Source organism: Empidonax traillii, unplaced genomic scaffold (genome assembly GCF_003031625.1).
Source record: "Empidonax traillii isolate 1590-97213 ecotype Southwest subspecies unplaced genomic scaffold, ASM303162v1 scaffold630:size906685, whole genome shotgun sequence".
NCBI classification, from domain to species: domain Eukaryota; kingdom Metazoa; phylum Chordata; class Aves; order Passeriformes; family Tyrannidae; genus Empidonax; species Empidonax traillii.
Genome location: NW_020955823.1, coordinates 198,655 through 223,240, shown reverse-complemented (window position 1 = coordinate 223,240; position 24,586 = coordinate 198,655). Strand labels below are relative to the sequence as shown.

The following is a 24,586-nucleotide window of genomic DNA, read 5'->3' as shown; positions in this document are numbered from 1 at the left end:
CAGAACAAAAAAAAAAAGGAGACCAGACAGGGGAAACAAAGCAACAGTTCATATTCATCTAAAAGTTAAAAAAATCCTTTCAGCAGCAAGGTAAACTTTCCCTGCTGACTTTCCTTCTAAGTTTGCAAGGTGGTTTTTGAAGGAAGCACAGGGATAGGCATTTTGGAGGCAGCTGCTTCAGGCAGAACACATTTTTCAGTGTCTTACCGTTCACAATCAGCAAGAACCTTCAACAACTGCAATATGCCTCCACATGTACCACAGGAAAAAAGATCTCCCTGACAGGCAAACAGACATGGGCACAAAGTGCACAGATACTTGATAGGATTACAAGTTTAAAAAATTCCCACAGATGGCTGTTCATAGAAACCACTATTAGGCTTGTCTTTTCAGGTTACTTTTAGAACTGAGCATGTCTTATGTGCAACTCACTCTTTGGATAAAAGAATCCTTCCTCGAGCGTTCTGTAAATAATCACTCCAATGTTTACAAAGCTGTGATTGTTGAAGCAATGTTAAAATATTAGGGTTACCGGCAAAAAAATAATCCATGTCTCTTGGAACTGACAGTCTGTAGTGACCAAACCCTGCAAAATGGAGCAAAGCCCAGGGAAATGAATTTGCTTCCAAGGACAACTGTCTGAAGCCCAGCAGTACCAAAGAAAATGATCCTCAGCACCGTGAGGCTCCTGCAGCACGAGGCACCAAGGACCTCTGCTCCCGGCTCCTCCCTCACACCTGGTCGTTCAGGAATTCTGGCCACCTTTCCTCAAAGGGCTGCTGAGAAACCTTCCCTAAAGAACCACTGACCTATGGAATTGCCAGCTCCGCAGTGGAAACAAAAGCAATCCCTATCCCATCCTCACCATCCAGATTGTGATTAATAATTTTCCTCCTTGAAAGCAGCACACATTGACGGGCAGCCGAGCTGTGCCAGATGGTCCGAGCACACACAGAGAGCTGGAAGAAGCAAGCGACTGCACAAAAACTCAGAGATAAAAGGAAGAGCAAAGATGCATCTCAGGCTTTTAATCAAAGAACCTGCTGAAAAATGAAGCTTAAGGTATTTAACCCATTAACGAGCACCACCAGTGCCATGAGCTGTGCAGCCACATTACACAGAAAATTGATGTTGGTCTACAAAAACTTCGCACAGGGACTGGGCAGGTGGGCAACAGAACCAGGTGCCACTCTCTGAGGGTCTCTTTTGAGACACACAGCCAGCAGAGCATAGGGTGTCCATTGCAAAGGGGAAGGTAGGCAGGACCAGCAGCCCTGGCTACACTGGGAGATGATTTTAAGTCACTGGGAAGAACAGCTTTGAAAGGGAACAGTCCATAATGAAGTGATTAAATATATTATGTGATGCACAACTTACCATATACACAGCCAAAGAAACAACCCTTTAGCTGAGGCAGTGGTTTCAAGAAGCCTGGTGACAACTGAGGCACTGACTCTCCTCTAAAGCAGAACTGAGCTCACAGGCAACAGAGCATGTGCTTGTAGGGATGTGTTTGGTGCACGATGGCAACTGTGATCTAAATGAGCGCAGAGAAAGACCAAGCACTTTGTTTCTCATTCTCCAGCTGGGTCTCACAGCACCACAAACGCAGAGACCCTTCCAGTGCCACTTCTGCAACACCAGCACACAGCGCTGCTTCCCTGGCTGGCCCACGAGGAGCACATTTCACACAGCTGAGAACAGTCAGAACCAGATGGAAGACATTTTTTATCCTTGGACCTCTTCACAGGGCCTCGCATGTGGCCCTTCCGTTGCAAGAAATGTAGACGTTTGAAGGATATCCATCTCCCTTGCAGCTCTGGGCTTGCCCATTGCTTTCATTTGATGATGCCTGGAGCTTCCAGCCTGATCAAACCCCTGCATCATCATTATCATGGACAGCAGGCAAAATTTATGCCGCTTTTAGTCAGAAAACATTTTAAGCTGAAAACGTTTATCGGCATTTTCTACCAGAGCTTATTTCGGTGATGCCTACCAGATGCTATTTTGTGTATTGTTATTAAACACAGAGTTTCAATCCCATGGTACAAAACAGCAAACACTACATGCTACCCATATTTTTGAATTCTCAGTTTCAGAATCCATTTCCCAAACAGAGATATGGGCTCCAGAACACTTCCAGTTAGTCAAGACAGAATATTAAGGTCTTTCTGCAAACAAGTTTCTCCCCCTTCGAGCCTGGCAGGACCTACTGGCTCCTCGCCACGCTCTGTTTTTCCCAGCAGGTTGGACAACACGAGCACAGCTTGTAAATAAACAAACCCCCAACAGGATGACACTTCACGGAGAAGCACACCAGTAAATGTGAAACTGCAGAAACCATGTGGGTGTGCACATGCATTTTCATAAGCAAAGCCTCCTCACACGCCTGGGGGCGGCCGCACAGCCTCACGTGGGTGAGCTGGGGCTCCGGGGGCCAGGTCTGACTTACCAACTGCTGCTCCCCTGACCTCTGCTCTTACACTGGGCTATTACCAGCAAGAAATGGGATCAGCTTTCCGTGAAAACAAGGTTTGTGTTACTCCTGTCCAAAAGGCAAATATTTTGTTCTCTCTTTCCTCCCAGGAGGCTGAGAGGCTAAATTCATTAAGGGTTGTGAGATCAATGGATATTAGAAGGAAGAATTAAAATCAACTGTTATTAAATCTGTCAAAAATTTTTTGTCTCTGTAAATGTATCTATAAGCAAACAAGTGTTGGCTAAATGTAAACAGAAGCGAGTGATTAATCAACCTCAGTTTCACACACCCCCAGTGCTGAATTAATTGATAGATGGATGTGAAAAATAAAATGAGTCCTTTCCCTATACTTTCATCGAGCTTCTCACAAACACTTTGCAGGAGTATTTGCAGGAGAACTGGAAACTGTTGTTTTATAGACCAATATCAGCTTTATTATAATAATTTTGTTACATTTACCAATATTTAATAATATTCAACTCCAGCTGTAAGCTGGTCTCAAGCCATCACTTTGGAGAGCCTTACAGAGTTCGAATTTAGCAGAGAAACTAAAATGAACTCATCAGTTGAGAATTAATTTTATTTTTACATTAGCTACCAATACATGCAAATCTGTGATATTTAAATAAGTCCAAACAATTAAGTTGTTCACCTTTAATTGATGCATATCTGAATGGAAATAACTTGCTCTGGTAACTTGCCTCATAACCAAAACTTAAACCATCCAGAATAAAAAAACATTTAGCCTAAGGTACACATCTGAATACCACTGAAATCAATTCCTCTTAAATGCCTGCTCAAAGCTAAGCCTGCACTGAAATGTTTCCTTTGAGCCTACGTGGATCCCAAACTGCCTAATGAGAAAGGCAGGGGCAAATACCGAAACTGGAACTGAGTTTCTCCACATCCTATTATTGTGTTCCTGTATTCCAGGAACACGGTAACAGCTTAGCAACATTTTATTACAGTTTGATGGGGTGTGTGGGATAGGGGGGGTGGCAGTTCAGTGCCAGCAATCCCTAGCAGAGCTGGCCCACGTGGCAGTTCTCCACTCCAGCTCCGTGACCCCCCACCAACTTTTGCCTCTGCACAAGAGGATTTACGTTCCTTGTGAAACAAAACTGTGCTGCGGCAACTACAGATTTGACATCATAAAGAAATAATAATGAGAAAGCACTTAACGGATGTTCAATCGTTCTGGAAGCAAATTAGTGCCCCTGCAAACAGGAGATGTTTAATTAAAAGAGAAATGAAGATGCAACATACTACTTGAACACTCCGAAATTCAAAACAGCCCCACTGTACAAGTAGCCCACACACCTTTCCTGTGGTCCCAACACGCATATCCATCACCACACATCTGTAGTTACACGAGCACTTCCCCTTCGAAAAAAAATTAACAACATTACTAGTATTAAAAAAAAATAATAATTATTATTTTCATAGTAATTTTATTTCCAGGCAAAAGAAAACTGCCCCAGAAGCACTGAGTTTTTACCTGACACCACTCTGTGGCCCAGCTAAGGCCACCCACCAAGGAGGTCCATGGCAGAAAACTCCATCAAGTCTGGAGAAAAAGAGGCTGTTCCTTGCTTTTCCCATCAAGCACAAGTTAGAGCATTGTTCATTAGCCTTCACCTAATCATCCCAGATGATTTATTGCACCACTGTAGAAGTAGAAACCTTTAGATTCATCCTGAAGTTTCTTATTGAAAATGCTGTAAGGATCTTATTTGCCTGTGCTAGCAAAGAACTGCTCCATCAGCTGTGGTGAAGATGGTTGGGAAGGGTGACATCCCATGGCCTAACACCACTCCCTGGAGACTTCTTTTCTCATGAGTGCATGCCCTTGCTTCTTATTAAAAGCTGATTTGCAACTGAATTCTCAGTCTTCCTCTTCCCAGAAAATCCCCAGAAAAATGAATCTGCAGTGTGGAATTCACAGAAAACCCAAGACAGGAAAGAAAGACAGATGTATTTATCATGCACAGATGATGTAGGAAGGAGACAAAAAATATTGTCATCAGAGTCTTACTGACTGCAAAATAAGGGAACAGTAATTAATCAGCAAGAGTGCAGACTGAGAGGAAATATTGATTGGATTTGGAGAAACTTCAGTTTCCTGAAGGAACTGTTCCCCTGCAAAGGTAACCAGGAAAGTTTCTGTAAATTAGAATGGCAACCAGCCAGGCAGCAGCCAATCTGAGTGTTGTTTCAGGCAATCCAGAAAAATATACACCAGATGCACGTTGGTTTCTAAAAAGTAATTTAAATACATTAGTAAATCAATGGCATTGACAGTTTGATGGACTATGATGGAGGAGTCTTCCTCTGAAATATCATCTCCAAAACCTGCAAAGCTCTGGCAACTGAGTTGTTACAACTTTATCGTATTTTTAACTTTCATCCTTTCAAAAAACTTAGAGGGTTGGGTTGTTTCAGCTTAAATTTGCATGGATTTCTGTCGTGCTGAACTGGCCCTAACCCCTCAGGACTCCTGAATATCCCATTAGGATGAGAAGGAGAGGCTTTTACCCTTTTGCATCGTGGAGGGGCAGGAGATGCCAATGACAGGACTGAGGACCAGTTCTCCTCCAGTGAGGTTTGGGTGTCTGTCAGGAAGGAGTTGGCCACCACCACTGAGTAGAAGCAGCAACTTATTCCTGTCCTTTTGCCTGACTGGTATGTGCTTATGGCCAGGGGGATGTTAGCACCCCCAACAGCAAAAAAGGAAACAGTAATAGAATTTAAAACAAAACACAAAAAAAACCACAACGTAAAATGATGGGGTTTGCCCCAAGAAATACATCACAGGGTCACATAAAATGATCACACCATTCAGCACCAAGCCACTTCCCCTCTGCAGGTCTGACCACCAGCAACCCCAAGTATTGCCACGGGAAGAGGTCACATCTCCAGCAGAGGCTGTGAGTCTGTCTGTCCACCCTGTCAGCCCCCAGCCTGTTCATGACAGGACTTGTGTCAGATTGGGTTTGGCCATTCCAGGGGATTTAATTGGCACTTGCAGCAACAACAACTTCCTGGTTTAAGCACATTTGGGGAGTTACCTTGCTGTCTTCCTCGGTAATAAACTGTTCTTGGCTCAGATCATCTTTCATCTGCACAGTAAATAAAACTGTCACTAAAGCTGAGTTTCTGTTTCTCATCAATCAAGCAATACAATAAAACTCAGAGCACCATATTTAAACAATGTTTTTGAGAGAAAAGGCCAGCCTTAAGGAAGTTTTAGTATAATCATTTCCTCTCAGTTGATCAACGTAACAGACACAATAATTTAGCTGAGGAAATGTGATATTAAAGTTTACAAGCCTGATAATCAGATTGTCTTTCGAGACAAAAAAAATCAAGCTGGCTTTCCAGACCTCATCATAACCATCAATTAAATACTTACTATCTCTTCTCTTAACATTCGAAGAATATTTAAGAAAAAAACACCTACTCTAGCTCATCTATTAAATTCCAGTTCTATCATGTAGCTAGTTTTACTGCTATCTAGCCACATTTTTCATGTTTGTAAGAAGGAATTCAACTGGAAATATTAAAATATTTTCAACATGCTGCTTATTTTTATCTAGAGGAAGATAAATTATTACATGCACGCAAGCAGTAAGAGCAGTGGCCAGAAAAAATAGGATTTATTCTCACCGTACCTGCAATACATCAGCCACTACATGAAAATCTCTCTCTCTCTGAAACAATTAGCCTGATTTGTAATGACCTCACACAGACTTGCACAGCACTACTCTGCTGAAGATTATTACTTGCCTAAAACGTGATGCTTACATTTCTCCAGTACATTGACAAATGCTGTTGTTTGAGAGGGGAAGAGGAGGCAGAAATATTACACCCCACACTCTGTCATTCTTGCCAACACCAGATAATCCCACACCAGTCAAAACAAATTATTCAGGCTGCCAAAACAACTATTTACATTTCCCCAATATTCTGATAACGTTTCATGTACACGCAGAAGGAAAACTTGGCCCAGTCTGAAATCAGACCAGAGTCCTGCCCCCCTCCTTTCAAGGGCAAATCCTTCCCAGGACATTCCACTTCTCAAAACCCAGCACGTCAGCAGAGCTTTCACAAAACTAGATGCATGTCTTGATCCCTCCAGGGCTTGAGAGGTCTTGGGGTTTGTTTGTTTGTTTATGTTTTTTAAACAGATGGAATATAATCTCAATTTCTTTTACTGTAATATAAAATATAGATAGCAGTGTATGGAAAATGCTAGTGAAATCCTGCCGTCAGGCTCACCTCACCACTATATCTGTTGGCACAATTAGAATTTACTTCTATGTATGATGTGGAAATGAATTTTTTTTTTTTTTTTTTTTTTTTTTTTTTTTTTTTTTTTTTTTTTTTTTTTTTTTTTTTTTTTTTTTTTTTTTTTTTTTTTGGTGAATCTACACTCACAATTAATCAATGGATCTTCCATTAGTCCTGGTTGTCTTCTAGGGAAGTTCAGTTGCTCATCAGCTGCAGATCACTGTCTCCTGCTGTCCTGCAGCTCCGTGTTGGAGCTCTCTGCCTGGGCAGCCATGGGATATCTATATTGAGTCAGGTAGCAAGTTCTTCAACAAACTACTCTACAAAAAACCTGCATTTAGTAGTAAACGCCAAAGCATGACCACTGCCCACTGCAGACCTAAGCCCTTGAAATGACAACTGACCCACCCAACTCCAAGTTCATGGAGCTTTCCATTCCTTCCCCTCCCGTTTCACTGGGGAGAGAACATCTTGTCCTATTTCTTGTGAAAAGAGTGCCAGAGACAGGAATATTTATAAGGAATTTGTATCTATCTATCCAAAGTGAAACATTCAAAAATCATGACTCACAATCCCCTCCCAAATCATGGGATTAAATTAACATATCATGGGACTTTGAACGATGCTGTCTTAAAAATGATGGTATACATAAACTTTGTGTTGCTCATTACCTTAAAATATTTACACAGCCAGAAACTAAAGATTTTTTTCCAACAGTTAAAAGAAGCAGAAGCTTACCTAGGGAAAAAAAAAAAAAATCATCACATATTCATAAGATTCCTGGAGGCTGGACCTTTAAAAATAGTCCAAGTGTTACAATTCATCACATGTAAATTTATGGGATTTGGCAACAATGCAGTTGTCTCCAGGGATGTTGGAAGAGGGGGAGTGCTCTTGGTTAACCTCTTTTATTTTTTTTTAATAGATCCAGCATGCTGAAAGTGCCCTACTAAGTATTTCCTAAATCAGCCCATCGATCAGCGTGGAGCACCATGGAAACACGCAGAGCAGCGCCCTTCTCAACGCCCAGTCACTAAATGTTTGTTACGTTTGTTAAACCAAAACTCGATGCATTCTGTAAAGGGACAAACCGGGAAATGAAATTACAGTTTCTGGGGGCACGTCCTTTCCATGCCTGTTGCCTAGAGCAAGGCAGAGGTGGGAAGCCAGGTTTAATAAAAAGTAAAAAGTAAAACAGACCATTTTGGAGTGTCTGTTCGCTTTCTTTGTTAAAGGCAAAGACGATTTCATGGCAAAAAATCCCCTTTGCGCTGCAGTAGGTTTTTTCCAAAATGCAAACTAATCTGTAATTAAGTTTACAATCCAAAGATGGTGGGTTGGAAGGGAAGATTACTTTGGAGTACTGAATATATCTTTACTTTCAAATGGGAACTATCACAACTATTCCTACCCGTCACCAACACCTGCTGATCCAGACGAGGTCACTGCTATGTCACAGCCCGGCCTGCATGAGTTCAGCCTCGCTGTTCGTGCCCCCAGCGCTGGCTGATGGCTCTGATTACTTTGTGCCTTTGTACCAGAGCCTGCAAAACTCCAGCCCTTGCGCAGGGGAGGTGACAGACACGCAGGTCTGGTGGCACCAGACACGGTGTGTGGCTTCGCTGCCGGGCACTGCAGGCAGTCCCACCCTCAGCAACTCGAGCAGCCACACAAGCACTTCAGAGGGCTGTTTGCAGACACTGCTGTCAGAGCCTCCTCTCGCAGGTACTGCATGCCAATAACTGGAGCTGATCTACAGTTTACACTTTGCTGTGTACCAGACTCCTACTCCTGAGGAATATTTACCATCCAAAAACAAAAATACTGCCATAAGGTGTGAACGAAATCAAGCCTCTTTTGTTTAGGAGGAAATGCGGCGAGTGGCTGATATTTTCCAACATGCAATATTTTTATAAACTTCTACTAATAGAGCAACTTCCATCCTATCTGCCGTCCAGTCCTTCTGGGATTGTGGCTCTCAGACTCCTGCATTTCCCAGCTCTGCTCAACAGTGAGCAGCACAAAGGCAACCAGAAGAGCCTGCCCACAGCACTGTGTCAGCCACAAAATTTCATGGGTCATTCCAAGGTGGAAAAAAAAGGTTGGTTGAATGCTATTGCTTGCTTTCTTTTTAATCCCTGTTCCAATTTGAACACTGAGAAATTTATACTGTTCACATGACCCTAATTTCAGTGCCTCACCTCTGTGGCTCTCTGTTCCTTCCTTCCCATACTTGAAAACCCATTATACTGAAATAAGATAATACTAGGGTATGAGTGACAAATAACTCTGCAGTTTGGTACACACATTTGGAACAAAAATGTAGCTATTTTGTTGTTTCCACTCAAATGACCCAGTTAATTTCAGTGTTAACATCAGCTGTCAAAACATCTACTTACCAGATTTGCATCCCTTATTTATTTAGGAAAAAAAGGGTGCAATATCCAAGCAGTTATCAGACAAATAGAAAATACTACATAGAATTAGTGTTTATGTTTAATTCCTGCTTTTCCATCACTGTCTATCACATACTTAATAAGTTAAACTCCACTCTTGGTAGCTCATAAATAAATCAAGAGAGTTTGTGTTCATACTGGAGACAGCGTTATTTCCCTGTTGGGACTAATCCAGCCCAGCAAAGACACTCAGAAGCCCATGCACCACGTCAGCCTTGGTGTCCTTGCTGCAGCCTTCCAACACAGCCTCTGCCAAGCCAGCAGTGCCATCTGCCCCCAGCACAGGCTCATCTGCTCTGCTGTGTCATCCACCACCCCCCCTCTTCTGCTCTGACCCAGGGACTCAGTGGGACACACAACTTTATGTTGGCTGTCTCTGGAGCCAAGGAAACTCTTTAAAGCAAAGCCATTTCCACCATCCTGGAGATGGTTTTGGCTGCTGCAACATTTGCTGACCCCAGGTAAATTGCTCAACTCCTTCCATAGTTTTTCATCCTCGGAGGGAGAACGCATTTCCGTTTTCAAGGATACGAAAGCCAGAGGTAAGAAATCACATTGGCTGCACTTTATACATCAGCCTGCCTTACCTTTATACAGGGTATCCACGTTCTCAACAGGAAGCTGCTTCTTGGCAGTTGCTCTGCGATAGACCACGTGTGTTCTGCCTCCTCCCTCTTCCTCCTCCTGGGCCCCATTCTCCAGGGGTTCGATGAAGAACTCGTCCTTGTCCGTGCGGATCATGCCGGCCTGCAGGGACAGGGCAGAGATGGAACACTTTGCATTACTGCACATACAGCAAAGGTTGGGAGTAAACAGTTACAATATGCTTAAGCACACCTTAGTGCTCCCTGGAGAGCAATTAGGATGCAGAAAGGAAACCAGGTGAATTCTTTATTAGGGCAAAACGAGGCATCGCTTCCCCAGTTCGACAAGAAAGGACAAAAGGTACAACCCTGAGCCTAAAGGACTTCTCCTTGAGCCATATGAGAGAAGTAAAGCTCTAAGAATCCGTCTAGGAAATACCCTCTCCATTAAAAAACAGCTACAATGAAAGTTATGATGACCTTAGCTATCCATCAAGCCCAGACAGCCCCAGTGTTTACTATTTCTGCTAAATAAAGGATCAGTTCATGCCATAAGCTGGTCCTGATGTGCAATTCAAGTCAAAAAAAATGTAGAGTCAGCCTTTCTGTTCAGGAGCAGGATGGAAAAATACTACATCTTACTTGCAAGCAGCTAAGCTTTGTGATTATTCCCCCCTTGACACAAAGGGTTCAGCCAACAAAACAATCTTTCAAGAATTAGCCACACCTAGTTTTTAAAAAGTGTCAGTAGTGCATTGCTCAAAAATAAATCTTATTCAGACTGGACCAGACACCCTGGTACGAAAAAAGAAACTTGCACTTCTACAGAGCACCTCTGAGACATATCATCCAAACAATTTTCACTGTGTTCAGGAGAAACCCTCATAAAGACTGAAAACTTTAAAAATACTTTTCATCAATCTTTACGCAGGTGAAATAACTTGGGCACCTGGATGACTTGGGTTTGTCTCCTCTTGCAGTCCTGCCCTACTGCAGAAGGTCACAGCAGCCAGGAGCTGCTGGCAGAGATGCTTGGCTGGAATCAATTTTTCTGCATATATTTGAACATCTGTGTTTGAGAACTCAAACTAATGAACTCTTAGCTTGTAACGTGAATGAAATTGTTCAGATGATTGTTGAGAGAAGCTCCAGATCCAACCTTCAGAAGTTCCTGCATCATGCCCACTGATGATCCTGGAGTCATTGGAGTTCCAAGCTGGACAGAGGAGAACATCTCAACACTGTGACACACTTCATCTTGCTATCTGAACTTCTGGGAGCCTCACAATCCCCTGTTCGCTGAATGCCTATCTCAAGCTTCAGGAGAACCAGTTTTGGCTCCTTTGAACCCAGAATCCTCACTTGAAACAAGTATCATCTAAACAGTCTTACCATATCCCCCCACTGAAGTTCTCATACACCACATATTTTTCTTCTACAAGCAGCAAACTACATTCCTACTGCTATAAATACAATATGCTCACTAGTTCCCTCCTTGGAAAAATGTCAGGTTCATTTGTCATGTCTTAACTTACATTAGGCAAGATTTCCAGTCCCAGAATTCATATGTATAATGTATAGAAAAACAAATTAAAGAGGAAGGATTAAAGAAGCAAAATTTTATCGAAGCAATTTCAACTGATGCCATCCTGCCCGTACAGAGGAAAGTGAATTTGAAATCATGTCCTGTTTCTTCTTATCTAATTTAGATTCTACGTCAGACACAGAAAAGGGGAGACAGGCTCAGTAGCTCAAGGAAGCCAAGACAGCCAAGAAAATAAGAACTGAACCCAGAGAGACAGAAACTGTTCTTTTACTGTAAAGTGAAATACATGAAAAATTCAGAGGTGATGTTACTCTCCTTTTAATGTGTATTCCAGTTGCATTACACACACACTTCTTCTGGATATTTAGTATTATACCCAGAAATCCTGAAATCTTTTTATAAATGCACAACTACAGATCAAGAAGGAACAAACATTTGCAAGCTCAGCTACAGAGGGTATGGTGCAAACACCATACATATGCCCAGGAGAAATACACTGAGAGTTTGACTGTTGTGAAAAAAAAAAAAAAAGTGATTTTGTTTTTTGCAAGTAAAATAAATAAATAAATAAATAAATAAATAAATAAATAACATGGCTGTGTGCATGTTCCTATGTATTTCTGGGTTCATTAAACCTAGTATTAACTAAACACCTAATGCCAGAGCTTCGTTTGGAATGCAGACCATAATTCAGGATAGTAGGGAAAATGCTGCTGTACAGTGTATGCAGCAGGGAATACTGATGGGACTTTGGAGGAATTTAGATCTTCTAAGAATATTAACAGATAAGCAACTTGTACACGGAGTAGTTGAACTGATTAGACAGAAGAACAACTGTTACAGGTGAACTTTAGCTTCCAGGGCATGGTGGCCTTTTGGAAATGAAAACAGCTGGTCAGAGTGAATTCCCCCTCCTGAAAAGATGAAGGTGACACCTGAGAAAAATATCAAATATTTTTGGTTGAAATTATTAGGAAAGAATGTGTGTTTGAACTTATCAAGAATTACATATTTTTATGTATTGCATGTCCTACACAGTCTTTCATTTAGCCAATGTATTGTCATGAAATAATTTCAGAAAAAATGGGTTTTTCAAGACTTTAAGAAGAAAACTCATTTAGATGGCGAGGCAGAGTTCCTACAGCAATCCACAGTTCAAGCCATCTGCCTAATAATATAACCACAGTTATAAATGATTCATTAAGAAATATGTGGGGCTCCTGAAAGTCTCCACCACACATTTCCTTGCTGCTTTGAGCAAGACATTTAACCTCTTTACTTCCACTTCTCCACCTGTGAGCCAGCATAACAACAGTCTTGCAGGATAATTACAAGGGTTGATTTGTTTTGGTTTGGTTTATTTTGCCAAGTGCTTTGAACACGAAACACTCAAGATGAATTGCCTGTTGCATTTTTTCTGATGCTACTCAGAACGACCTCAAAAAGCCACCATGAAAGGGAGATTGCTTTTAGTCACCAGCTGAACACACAGCCCAGCAAGCAACACAAAGGCAGCAGGGGTTTGTTCACGTCCCTTCACCTTCCATCAGTCCTGTTCTTATCCACAGATGCCATCACCCTTGTGCCACAGCCTGTCATGCCAAGACAACTGTCAGACAACCACTAAGTTTGTGATGACAACATTAAAGCTGCTGCAATTTCCTGGAGAGTGTCTCTGGGTGACTAAAGCAGAAATGCTGTATTGTTTGAGCACATCTCTGCCTTCCCTTCAACTAGAAGGGCTTCAGAAAATTCTTGGACCATCACCATCTAGACATTTGCTCTAGGAGATATGAAAGCAGAACTAAGGTTTTTTCATTACTAGTTTCCCCAAAAGTTCAGAATGGAATCACAGTAGTTGCTTTCATGAACTTTAAGAGCTTAAAAGTACCTGCTGCCTGCAGTGTTCTTCTATCCTAAATTTCCTACCACCCACCCTGGAAATGCTGTACCTCCAGGAGTTATGAATTAGCAGTGCCCCTTCTGCACTGTGACCCTGCAGCCACCCACATGCTGTGCAATTCAAAATTAGGCATTGGGGGTACACATTTTCATGGAAAGGAATTCCGATTCCAGAAAAAAACGCTGAGCTAACTGTTACCTCTTCCCCTCCTCTTCTGGGACTTTGAACTTGAAACCAAACTGAATGTGGGAATACTGCTAAATAATGATGCAGGAGGGACTGTGTCCTGTGACTAATGAAAATATAAATTAGTGGAAAAAGTGTTTGCCTTTGGAATGCACCAAACTGCAGCAAAGAGCCTAGAATATCGCACTATTTCCCAAAGCGACACATCCCCAGGCCTTTCTTCCAAGGGCTTTTAGATCCCAGCTGCAAATTACTCAAGTCAAGCACTGCTTGGCACTCATTAATATGCATTAAAGACTGGAGCAGAAGACACTTAATCAAAAGGAAATGGCAGTTCAGAGAATCAAAACCTCTGCTGAGGTTACCAAGGAGGTTATTTAGAAGTGAAAGCCACACAGGAAAAAACTCACAAGGAAGGCACAGAGTGACTGTCCTGTCTAATCATGACACGAATTACATTGATAAGCCACTAATTAGTCCATTGTAACACACAGGGTTGGTGTTTAGGGTTCCACTCATCTCTCTTGGGGCTAACAGGGCTTCCATGCGTCCCTGAAGACTCCTTCCAAGGTTTTCAAGGACCACAGGATGCACATTTGCTGGTAGTGCCAGCAGCCACATGGGCTTTCTGCCTAAATTAATTACCCTAATCCTGTCCACCACGATGGAGATCTCCTCTCAATCCCAGGAGACCTGCCAGTGCTTTGCCACCCTACCACAGAGCTCAGCTGAAAAGCATGTTTCCTCTCCCATCTCCTCAACACCCCCAACCCTTCTTGCATTTCTAAAGACGTTCTTTAGAAGTCTAATTTGACAGAAAAACCGCCTGGCATATTTAGATCTACAGAAAACTCCAGGTTTTAGAGCGTTTGCTCCTGTGGATAATTAAATGTCTCTCTGGCTCTGCACTTGGTGAGTGACTTAATTGTCTCCTCATTCCCATTCACATCACAGCTCCCTGTTCTGGGCTGTAATGAAGCAACCCATCTAACTGCTGCTTCAGGACTCCAGAGCCTCGGCCCATCCTGTAGCCACAAGTTTAATTAATGCTCATTTTCTTCCTCATTAGTACAGCTTTACGAAGTTTCTCCCACTGCCATGTAAAGGCAGATTTACTTCCCAATCTCCAAGCATGTGATAACAGATAGGAAGATAAAATTAAATGTGAACAAACATGAAATTAATATTAAAAAAAAATCCACGTGTCTGCTTAGTTAATTAAATCAGTAACCTACAAAACCAGAGTGTTTCAGAGACTCTTAGAAACAACATTTCTGTAAGCAAAGAGCTCTTTGGGTTTTTTGAGTATTTGAGTCTTAAAAAGGTAACTAGGCAAGTGGCATATCTGTGTATGAACAAATCCCAAATAAAGTCTTGAATTTCAGGTTATTTTCTTGAAAGCAAAGGGAGCTACAAAACATCTGATATTTAACCTCAGTGCCTGGGTTATGAGCCTGCACTCCCTGTGATGACAGTGAAGACTCCAGAAGGGAATTTGCAATATGGGATCCTCCCAACAATCAATTCAGGGAAGCTGAGAGAGATTTGCATTTAACCTTATAGTTGCCAAAAATACTCTGTAGATGAGTTCAAAACGAAAATATTTATATCTGCAGAACAACATATTGGACAAAGTCTAATTAATTCTATGTATATATCAACATGCCTGTACCCTAAATACACAACTGTTGGACATTTGACCAAACTGGCAGTAGCAGAGCAAAGAACCAGAAAGCAAATTCCAAATGTTACTTTTATGATCCTTTTGAAGGTCTGAGAACCACAGGAACATGCTTTTTCAAACAATAACAGACCTGTCCTTCCAAGGCTGAAGTCAAGAACAGAAATGCTGTTTGTTCAGTTCCATTAGACTGGACCTGATGCACCAGGAGCAAAATCACCCTGGAAATGGGGCAGAATGAAGGGCATAGCACAGACCTTCCAAACTCATCTCTGCCCACATGGGATCCCTCAGTGTTTTCCCTTCTGCAATGTCTTCATTCCCAACCACACAGTACATTGATTCAGGAACAGATGTGTTTGGCATTTTATTTCCATTTAGCTTAATTCTTGTAGATAACAGTAAAAAATAATAAAAACAAAACCAAACAAAACCAGAAACCCTTCCTATGTCACATTTGCATTTGATTCTTTGAGAACATGCCTTGAACTACTGAAGCATTGCAGAGGTAGAATTGTGCAGTGCTGCAAATTCATCTTCCTTCACAGTGAAATGAGGGGCTGCAGGAATTGTAGCAAATATTTGGAGCAAACTGGCACTTACTTTGCTGGCTGCTGCTGCTACCCTAAAGCTACACCTACCTGTTCAGGCTGGAGGAAGAAGTTTTCAACTGAGCATATATATATTTTTATTACTCTTAGTATTTTTTCAGCTTTTTTTCAAGTTGGCTTGCAATTAAGTTGCTTTATTTTTGCGTATCCTCAAAAAAAATAAGGAGGCAAATAATTATGGATATGCACAGGAATTCCAGAGCCAGACAAACAGACACACAGAGCCTGCTGGGTATCCCTATGGAAGCTTCAGGGTCCCCATTTGTTCTCTGCAGAATGGGGATAAGGTCACATTTTTACTGCACTTTGAGATGTACTAATGAACAGCACCATACAGGAGCTGTTCCACAGGCTGCTTTCTACAGTCCTTGTTGCTCAAGGGAGGATGGGTATCCATCCATTCATGCATCTGCACGCTTCCACTGCTACCAAAAATAACATTTTGTCCCTGGAGCCCAGCTTACTGACTACACAATTGCAGGTGTGATTGATAACAGCAGGGGGGCAAATCTGAGCCCATATAACTGAAGTTATGAGAGCTGCATTAGTTATAGAAGACGAGGATCTGCACCCAAATCTCACAGTTGTATGGTATAACTCATTTTAGAAACTCAAAAGGGTTTTCTGTGGTTTTTAAGGGACACAATAGTGAGACAGAGCGTGGTTCAGTGAGAATGAGACATCGAGAAAACAGACACAAAGCGATTTCACAAAGCAGTGCCAGCAGATTTCCAGACAAGGGTCCTGGCCACGATGCCTTGCTTTCACCAGTGAGCAGTGCTAAAAACATTGCTTCCAACTTCTCTGTCTTTACAAGAAAATTACCACATTCTCACTTCTGCCACTCAGCACCTGCCCTGGCCAGCAGCACCAGCAGGCTGAGGCCACGGCCCCGAGCACCACTTCCCTCCAGGAAATCTCCTGCCCCTGACCCCACAAACCCACCCTGTCCTAGCAGCCACTCACCTACAAACCCTTCCAGATCACAGGAGGTAAATCTCATTTTCAAAAGGTTTAGGTAATACGAAAAACCACGACCTTCTGCATTTGCCACAGAGATTCCTCTTGCAGAGTACAGCCTGCAAAAGTGTTACAGAGGTTTCTGAGCAGACAAATTTCAGAGCTGGAAACAGCACTTCAACTCTGCCAGGGTGGCTTCCACCTTTGGGATGCCTCTACCATGACCAGCAGGAACCTCCTCTGCAATGAGCTCACCTGCAAGAGCTGTTACAATTCTGTAGCTTTTTTTAACACAAACAACCAGTTCTTTTACCTAAAATAATGCTTAAACAAGAACATTTTGGAAGGTCTCTAGGCTTGATGTCCATGGGCACATGTAATTCCAAGTGGGGAAGAGGTGAGTTATTAAATAGCTGTTAAGAATGAAAATGATAAATGCGGCAGATCTTGCCGACTCAGGGGATTGTAAACTTGATTGCTGTTGTTGCAAGCAGGGAATAGTAATTGCAGTGCCCTGCAACAGAGTTTCTCAGTTTTAATCTTTCAGGGAGGAAAAGCATGAATATCAAGTCCCTGAATTTGCTAACAGCAAGATCCAAAAAGATTAACTTTCCCAATTTTGTCACAGGGAACCATTTGAAATAAAGCATTTCTGAGGACACTTCGACAAAACACGTAGTTGAGTCCTACCCTCAGCAGTAAAAATTAATTGACATTCTGCAAGAAAACAAAACAAGCCTGACTGGAAAGCTCTTCAGCTCAAACCTTCACAAAATGGGACAGTTGCTACACAAGTTTCTTTTCAAAAATATATTTGCTTAAGGCACAAATCACCACCCACTGAAGTCAATGGGTGTCACATTCATAAATCTCAAGGCCAGAATTTATAAATGGATTCATAAATATTAAAGGAGTTTAGTCTGATGTTCTATACAAGATAGGCCAAAGACTTTCACCAAAGCATAGCTGCAGCCTCTCAGAAATTGTCTTCATCCTGAATTTAGCAGGGCTGGATCAGATCCACTAATGGTTAGGGAATGGAGTCTGAGTCTTTGCTATGGTAAACAGGATAAAAAAGATCCAGACCACAAACTAAGGTTTACCATACAAAAAAAAAAAAAAAAAAAAAAAAAAATTAATATATTGAATTCATCTGAGTGAAAACTTAGCATGTGAAGTGATTTAAATTTATCTTATAAAAACCCCAGCTCTTCCCTTAGGAAGATGTTTTGCAGCAATGCATATTCCAGAGTACTGCAAGGACTGCAGAGCGTACTGCAGGACAGCAGGAATCGACTCTGGCCTGGGCCATTCCCATCTCCTCTTCCTCCCAGTGCCACACCAGCCCTTCTCACACAGCAGCTCCAGTGCCCACACAGCCACACAGTGAGAAGGCTCAGGGAGCTCACCCCAAAATCACCACCCTAGTGAGACGTGCACCTTGGCAGAACCCGCTGTCCCTGGTCTGCAGCCTCCAGCATTCCCAAGATCCCCAACAGGTAAAAATTCCCCCTTGGGAGAGGGCATCTCACACCCTCCTCACACTGTTCGTAACCCAAATCCAGCCAAAGGTCCAGGCTTGGAAATCAGACAGGGTCCTTCTCTGCCAAATGCAAGTTTTACTCTAACTAGATGCTCGTAAGGGTGCGGGAAAACAAAAGTAACAAAAGGTTGCTACGGCTGGGGCTTGTTTTTCTCTGCACATCCCATGGACAGATTTATTTTAACCTTCTGTCTCTTACTCTGTTTCAGAGAAATGAACCTGGAAAGCTGTTATCCAAATGGGAGCAGGAAAAACTAATGAGAGATGAGCTTTCAATTTTATCCTACGCTCCGTTGTAGGCTCCCAGTACAAGATGTCAACAAAGTGCAAGATAGAGTACAGAAACTAAAATAATTAATCCCCGGAGGAACAGGCTTATTAAGAAGGATTAAATCAAAGAATTAATGTGCACTATTTGTCTGTATGACAAAGAGGAAGGGAGGCATATGATAACTCTCCAAGATCTGAAAGCATAGAGAGAATAAGAATTGTTGATGAGAAAAGCTTGGACATGTCAGGAAACAAATGAAAAAAAAAACTCTGACAGAAATCTTATCCTGCAATGTTATAGGCAGTCTTATGAAAAACCAACTCAAAAGCTTGTCCATAAAATTCTTTAACACTTCATATTCTTTACATTGTTGGCACCTACAGTTCAAGGAAAAAGGTTTAATCATTGCACAATTATAAATACATTTTAGGAGATTTCTGCAGATGAAGAAATAAAGAACATCAGCTGTGTCCGAAACAGGCCCAGGAACTCAGCAGTAGCTGGTGATTTACATCCTTGGAAAAGCGAAATCAAATATGAGATAAGTTCAGACACCAAAGACACTCATTCGCTACTGGCCAGTTTTGAGGACAAGATAAGGCCTCACATGGGCGTCTGGTCCATCAGAGTGTGGCTCATATGATTTTCTCTTTCCCTCACTTCGATCACCTCCAGTTTTTCATGGGCTTTGATGTTTTGTGTTTTTCCTGATGTTTTTCTCCTCCACTCCTGCCAAGGCTGCAGCTACTCGTAAAATAATTTAATATTGTGTGAACTGAAGAACTTGAAGAACAAGAATGTTCCCTCTGCCTGTTCCTTAGACTATGGCTCCAGTTACTATAAACTTTTCACCATACTCCAAGCAGCAGAAAAGAACTTAAATTACTTACATGCACACACAAACCTCAAAAGGACAAACCCACAGTGAGATAATAATTGTAGAAACCTGAAAGAATAGCAAGGGTTGAAGTAGAAGGTAGACTGTTAGAAACATTTTGTTTTGGATAACAAAATATACCTATATTCTTAGGCAAAAGTTTAAAAAAAAAATCCATTTTCTCAAAATAAATAGAAATTAAGATCCAGCAGCAACCAGAAGTTGGACACAACATACATGAAGTCAAATGGAGCCTATAAAGGACGCACTCAATGAACATAAGAGAATACAGAAAATACATGCAAAGCAAGAAGCATAAATCAGCCTGTAAATCTTTCAGAACTACTAGAAATCAAATTACACACCATATGTCAGTGGGCTAATGTATTCACACCAGTAGAGCTGGGTTAGCACATTCTGGTAAGTTTACAAGTGGTGTGTGTTTATTTGGACAATACTACTACCACAGAAGATAGTAAGGAAGTTCTTCAAGAGGTGGTTCCCATACTTTACACGTTTACTGTAAAATGATGTGACTTTCTTACTTAAAGCTGCCTTTAAATCTCACGAGATTGTTTTATGATTAAACAGGCATTATTAATTTAGACTACTAGGCAGAGAGGAAGAAATAAACCCACATTTGTAGCTTTTGAGCCAACAACAATGCTTAAAAACTTCTCAAAGTCAATTGTTCAAATACAGTTACAAGAACTACGAGCCAGGAATCTCCATCCAGAGGATCCAACCAACTCCTGTGCATCCCAGACGAGACCACATCAATCGTAAGTTGTGACCGTATGACCAGCGAGCCACTGAGCTTCACAGTGAACTCCTGGTGTTTCTGACAAATTACAAGGAAGGTCAACAAAATCTTCAGTCTTCCACTTTAAATTTGGTGCTAGCTACAGAATTTAGGTTAGAGGTAGCACTCTCAGGAGCCCCAGAGGCAGAACTCAGGAACATCAGGGAATGACTGCAGAGAAACATGGCAAATAGAAGCTAACACTGACAAAACCTGAAACGCTTTGTCAGAAACATTTACCCAACCTACGCATCTTACAAAATCCTACATTAGCTACTTCCAGCTCAGGTAAAGGATGGACAACTATTGCAATGAGTTCAGTGAAGATTTCCTCTCACTCTACAAAGACCAAAACAGGAAGGGGGAAAAAAAAAAAAAAAGGATGTTTAAATACGGGATAAAAAAAGATAAGACAGATGGCATTATATTGTTGTTACACAAGTCAGTGGTATAGCTGCATTGAAAACACTGGATGCAGGATGCCTGTAAGTAAAACCAGACTGAAGTGTTTCCAAAGAAGCTGAATGAGAATGACCAGAACCTCAAAACCACTCTCATTTCAGCAGGGAGACTGAAAATGCTAGATATTTGTTTTAATATGAATGAGAAAGACAGAGGAAAACAATTAATGGTATAATAAGGGATACCTGAAATTCATCTCTCCATTTCACAATAAAGAGAAAGAGTATCAATTAAATTAAAACATGCTTTCCCCTGCCTCCCTCTGCCTAAAACAAATAACAGAGTAACTCCACCGTTTTTATTCTCCAGCTGACATCTTACAGCAAATTAAAGACCATTAATACGAACAGCAAGGAGCCTCAGAAGCTCCAGGGTGCCCCAGAAAGAACAGAAGCAGGTCTGGACTTCTTGCTCTTGGATTCCTGCCAGACCAAAAGACTTTATTAAATGAAAATGCCCAGAGGATCCTGAAGAGAAAAATCTCTTCTAGTTTATTTGTTTAACCAGTGATATTGCTTCATATTTACAGGTTGAGTTTATACTGGTAGCTTTTTGTTTTTACAAGCCAGCTGACCCTGGGTTTCACAGGACTTACACACCTACTGTGACAGTTTTACAACCTGTTGTAGCTGCCCCACGCAGCACGGCCAAAGCCAAGCTGTTCTTTTGGTAACACCGTCAGGTTTCGTAGCCCTCCTTCAACAGGTTTCAAGTTCTATTTTAGGGTTCCTCATCTCTATGGCAACTGCCAACTCCACGGAGCCTCACAGCACCGTGCTGGAGGAAAGCAATCCCCCCTTCCTCCCTGGGGAAATGAGAGGAGGGAAAACTGGACGACTTTGGCCAAGGACAAGTAAGAACTGCGTGGCAGAGACGGGAAACCAAATGTCCTGAAGACCAAGTCCAGTGTCTGATCTACAGGATGCCTTTTTCACTCCTACCGGCAAAACCACACGCTCCAGGCAGCTCTCAGCATCAGCCACTTCCAACCAGAGCGAGGTTCTCAGTTTACAAAGCAGGAGCGTTATGGGAGCACTGTGGGATGTCATTGCACACACCATCCCTGTTCTGCTCCGCTGCAAGAAGTTGGTCAGTGAACAACCCTCACCAGCAGCATGACCACCCATCCAGGCTGGCCACTGCACTGCAATGAGGAGCTTAACACAATTAGACTTTCCTGGGATTCATCTGAACCCTGGGGAAGCAGGAATTTCACAAAGCTATAAAGGTTGTTTTAAAAAGTTTTCCAGATTTTATCCTTTTTCACGCAGTCTGCAGTTCTCCTTCCTGGCTTTTGAAAAATGACACACAGCTGTGCTTTGGATCACAGCTGTGACTTTTGGCAGCAGCCAGGGGAGGCCCAATGCTGGGCTGGGGTAGCCAATGTCACCCCGAGCTGTCTGGTGCTTCTCATCAGCCAGGAGGGACCAGACTCCCTCACTGCCATGGCACGGTGCAGCTATTGCTGCCTCCTGCTCTGTCACAGCACTTCTGTGAAACTATGAAACGCCCTCTGGATCTGCTGTCCTGACTGCAATCAATGGGGAAAAAATGACCACATGCATGAAAGGCAATGGGGAAGAGAGAAGAGAAAAATCTAATGAGTGTTGTGTTGCCTCTCCATTTGAAGCCAGTTTTCTCTCTTGTATTTGCTACTTCAAGCTTTCGTTTTGTTATGTTTGGTCTGTTCTGGTGTTATCCAGGCTCCTACCAATCCTCATTTTCACATCCACATTTTCCACAGTTTTCATATTTTCTACCTTTTCCAAAGAGCTCGCTGGGTTCCGTGTCGCTGCAGAACAGATGGCACAACACTCAGGTTTGCTTTAGTACAGGGACAAACGTGATTGCTTTGTTCTTCTCAGCTCACATCTGTGCGCAGTGGAGAACTCTGCCCCTGCAAGCCAGGCAGCCAGGGACAGGGATGCTGTGCAGCAGGGCAGGACCAGGTACTCACCAGACCTCCTGGAGCCAAACTGGCACTTGGGCAGCACTGGTGAAGTAGACACAGCACCTCCCAGTCAGCAGCATAAGAATCAAACACCAACAGCCACCTTCCTCCCAGGGTCCACAGGAACAACAAACCTTGGGAAAGCATTAAAGTGGAGGGGGAGGCAGGGAGAACAAGCAGCACAAAAGAACAAGGTATGCTGGCTCTCCCAGAAGAGCCTGGGGACAAGTACTGTCATTTTTAGCCATATTTCAACTTCTAAGGCAACCTCCCATCAGTCACAATTACAGCATGTGGAAGGAACCTGTTCCATCTTGGAAAGCCAGAGGCCACTTAGCCTCATGACAGTAGACTGTGATCAGACCCAGCTTCTCTCACAGACTACAGAGCAGTGAAAATTAACCCTTGGCCTGCCAAGTGCTCTGCTGTGGTGGCAGACACATGCAGCAAGCCATGACTGAAAGTTTTGACTGGTCACGGATGAAACAGTCTTTAAATGCCCAGGTATGGCTAGGAAACATCATGCTTATAGAGATGACAACACTCATTCTTCAGGTGGGCTCTCCTTTGCCCACAAAGCACAGACACGTAGGGCCCACAGTGGCATCTCCAGGGGAGATCTCAGGGGTCCAGATTTCTTTGGAGCACAAGGGCCTCATAAGAGAGATGATGATGAGTTCATGCTTCCAGCTGATCAAATCAGCAACCGGAGGTACATTGGAAAGAGCCTTTCCTCCTTCTCCACAAACTCACCTGCCCGTTTCAGAGACGCCACAGGGAAATAGCTCAGGCCACTTCAATTCATTAAGGAATTTTCAGATACACATTTCAGGTTTCCATTTGGGCTAACACTTATTGGAGACATGATAAACTACCATGAGAAGGAGATGTCATTTTTCAAGCCATGGGCATAATCCCAGAGGAGAAAGAGAGGAAGTATGAGGAAGGCTAATGAGCCTTGAGGTCTTGCTTTGGTTGGGATAAAAAGAACATTGTAGAAGAAAGGGATTATTAAAACACCTGTGTGCTCCCAGAGCTCAGACTTTTCCTGGATTTACCTTGGTCTTGTGATCCTCAAAGACATTTGGGATGGCTTCCCTTTATCAGCCAACATTAATACAGACAAAATTTTAAATGCATTAATGCATCCTTGGTTATAAACACATGAGCATGTTCACAGGAACCAGATTATTTCAGCATGAGCCAGCTTTTTCATCCACTCATTAACTACTGCATTCACAAGTGTGTTGTATTTGTAAGTAGTCGCATAGCTCTGACAGAAACAATCCTTGGGAGCTACTTCCTACCTTGGGCAAAGAGGTAGAACAGAGAGGAGAGTAGTGAAGGCCAACATTTTTCTATAACTTTTTTAAGGGTTTTCTTACAGAGTTACTGCTGATTTTTTTTATAGTTTATTGGAGGAAAAGAAAAAGTCATTTTAGTTCAGTCTCAGAGGAACTGAAAACTACATTTTTTTTTATTTGACTCTCTCCAAGTCTCTTTATGAATCCCTCAAGAGTGCACGAAATTTTGCTTTTTTCCACATCCTGCAGAGATTTTTTAAAAATTAGCATAATGTTTTAAAATTAATTGCATTTTTAAAATAAGAATAACTCCAGTTTTCTTGCAGGCAGCTACTGAAGTGAAACACATGATTATGCAAACCACAACCAATATTTTGGTGCCAAAAATACAGCTCAGCAGAGAGATGTATGAATACTGACCAAACCTTGGAAAATTCGAGTTACAGAAGTAGATAACAGAACTCTCCTTTCAGCAGCTATTCAAATTTCCTTCCTTTTTAACTTCCTTGGAAAGGAATCAATTAAGAACCAAACGTGAATTCAACTCCTGCACCATCCTTTTCTATTGCTTCTGTCTCGTGGGGGAAACTAAATCACACCTTAAAAATTCTCCTTAAAGTCTCCTTTCAGAAAGCAGAGTCACTTGCTGTGGCCAGAGCTCTCTGTGCCTGGGCAGTCAT

At 42.2% G+C, this 24,586-nt stretch overlaps 1 protein-coding gene across 1 annotated transcript in view; it reads right to left on the bottom strand.

Annotated features, from left to right (window-relative positions):
* Positions 1–24,586, bottom strand: part of ADAMTS2 (ADAM metallopeptidase with thrombospondin type 1 motif 2) — a 173,300-nt gene that overhangs the window by 100,175 nt on the left and 48,539 nt on the right. The window contains exon 3 of the mRNA XM_027898924.1: positions 9,813–9,972. Within this exon, the coding sequence (XP_027754725.1) occupies positions 9,813–9,972 (160 nt within the window). The remainder of the gene's footprint in view (positions 1–9,812; positions 9,973–24,586) is intronic.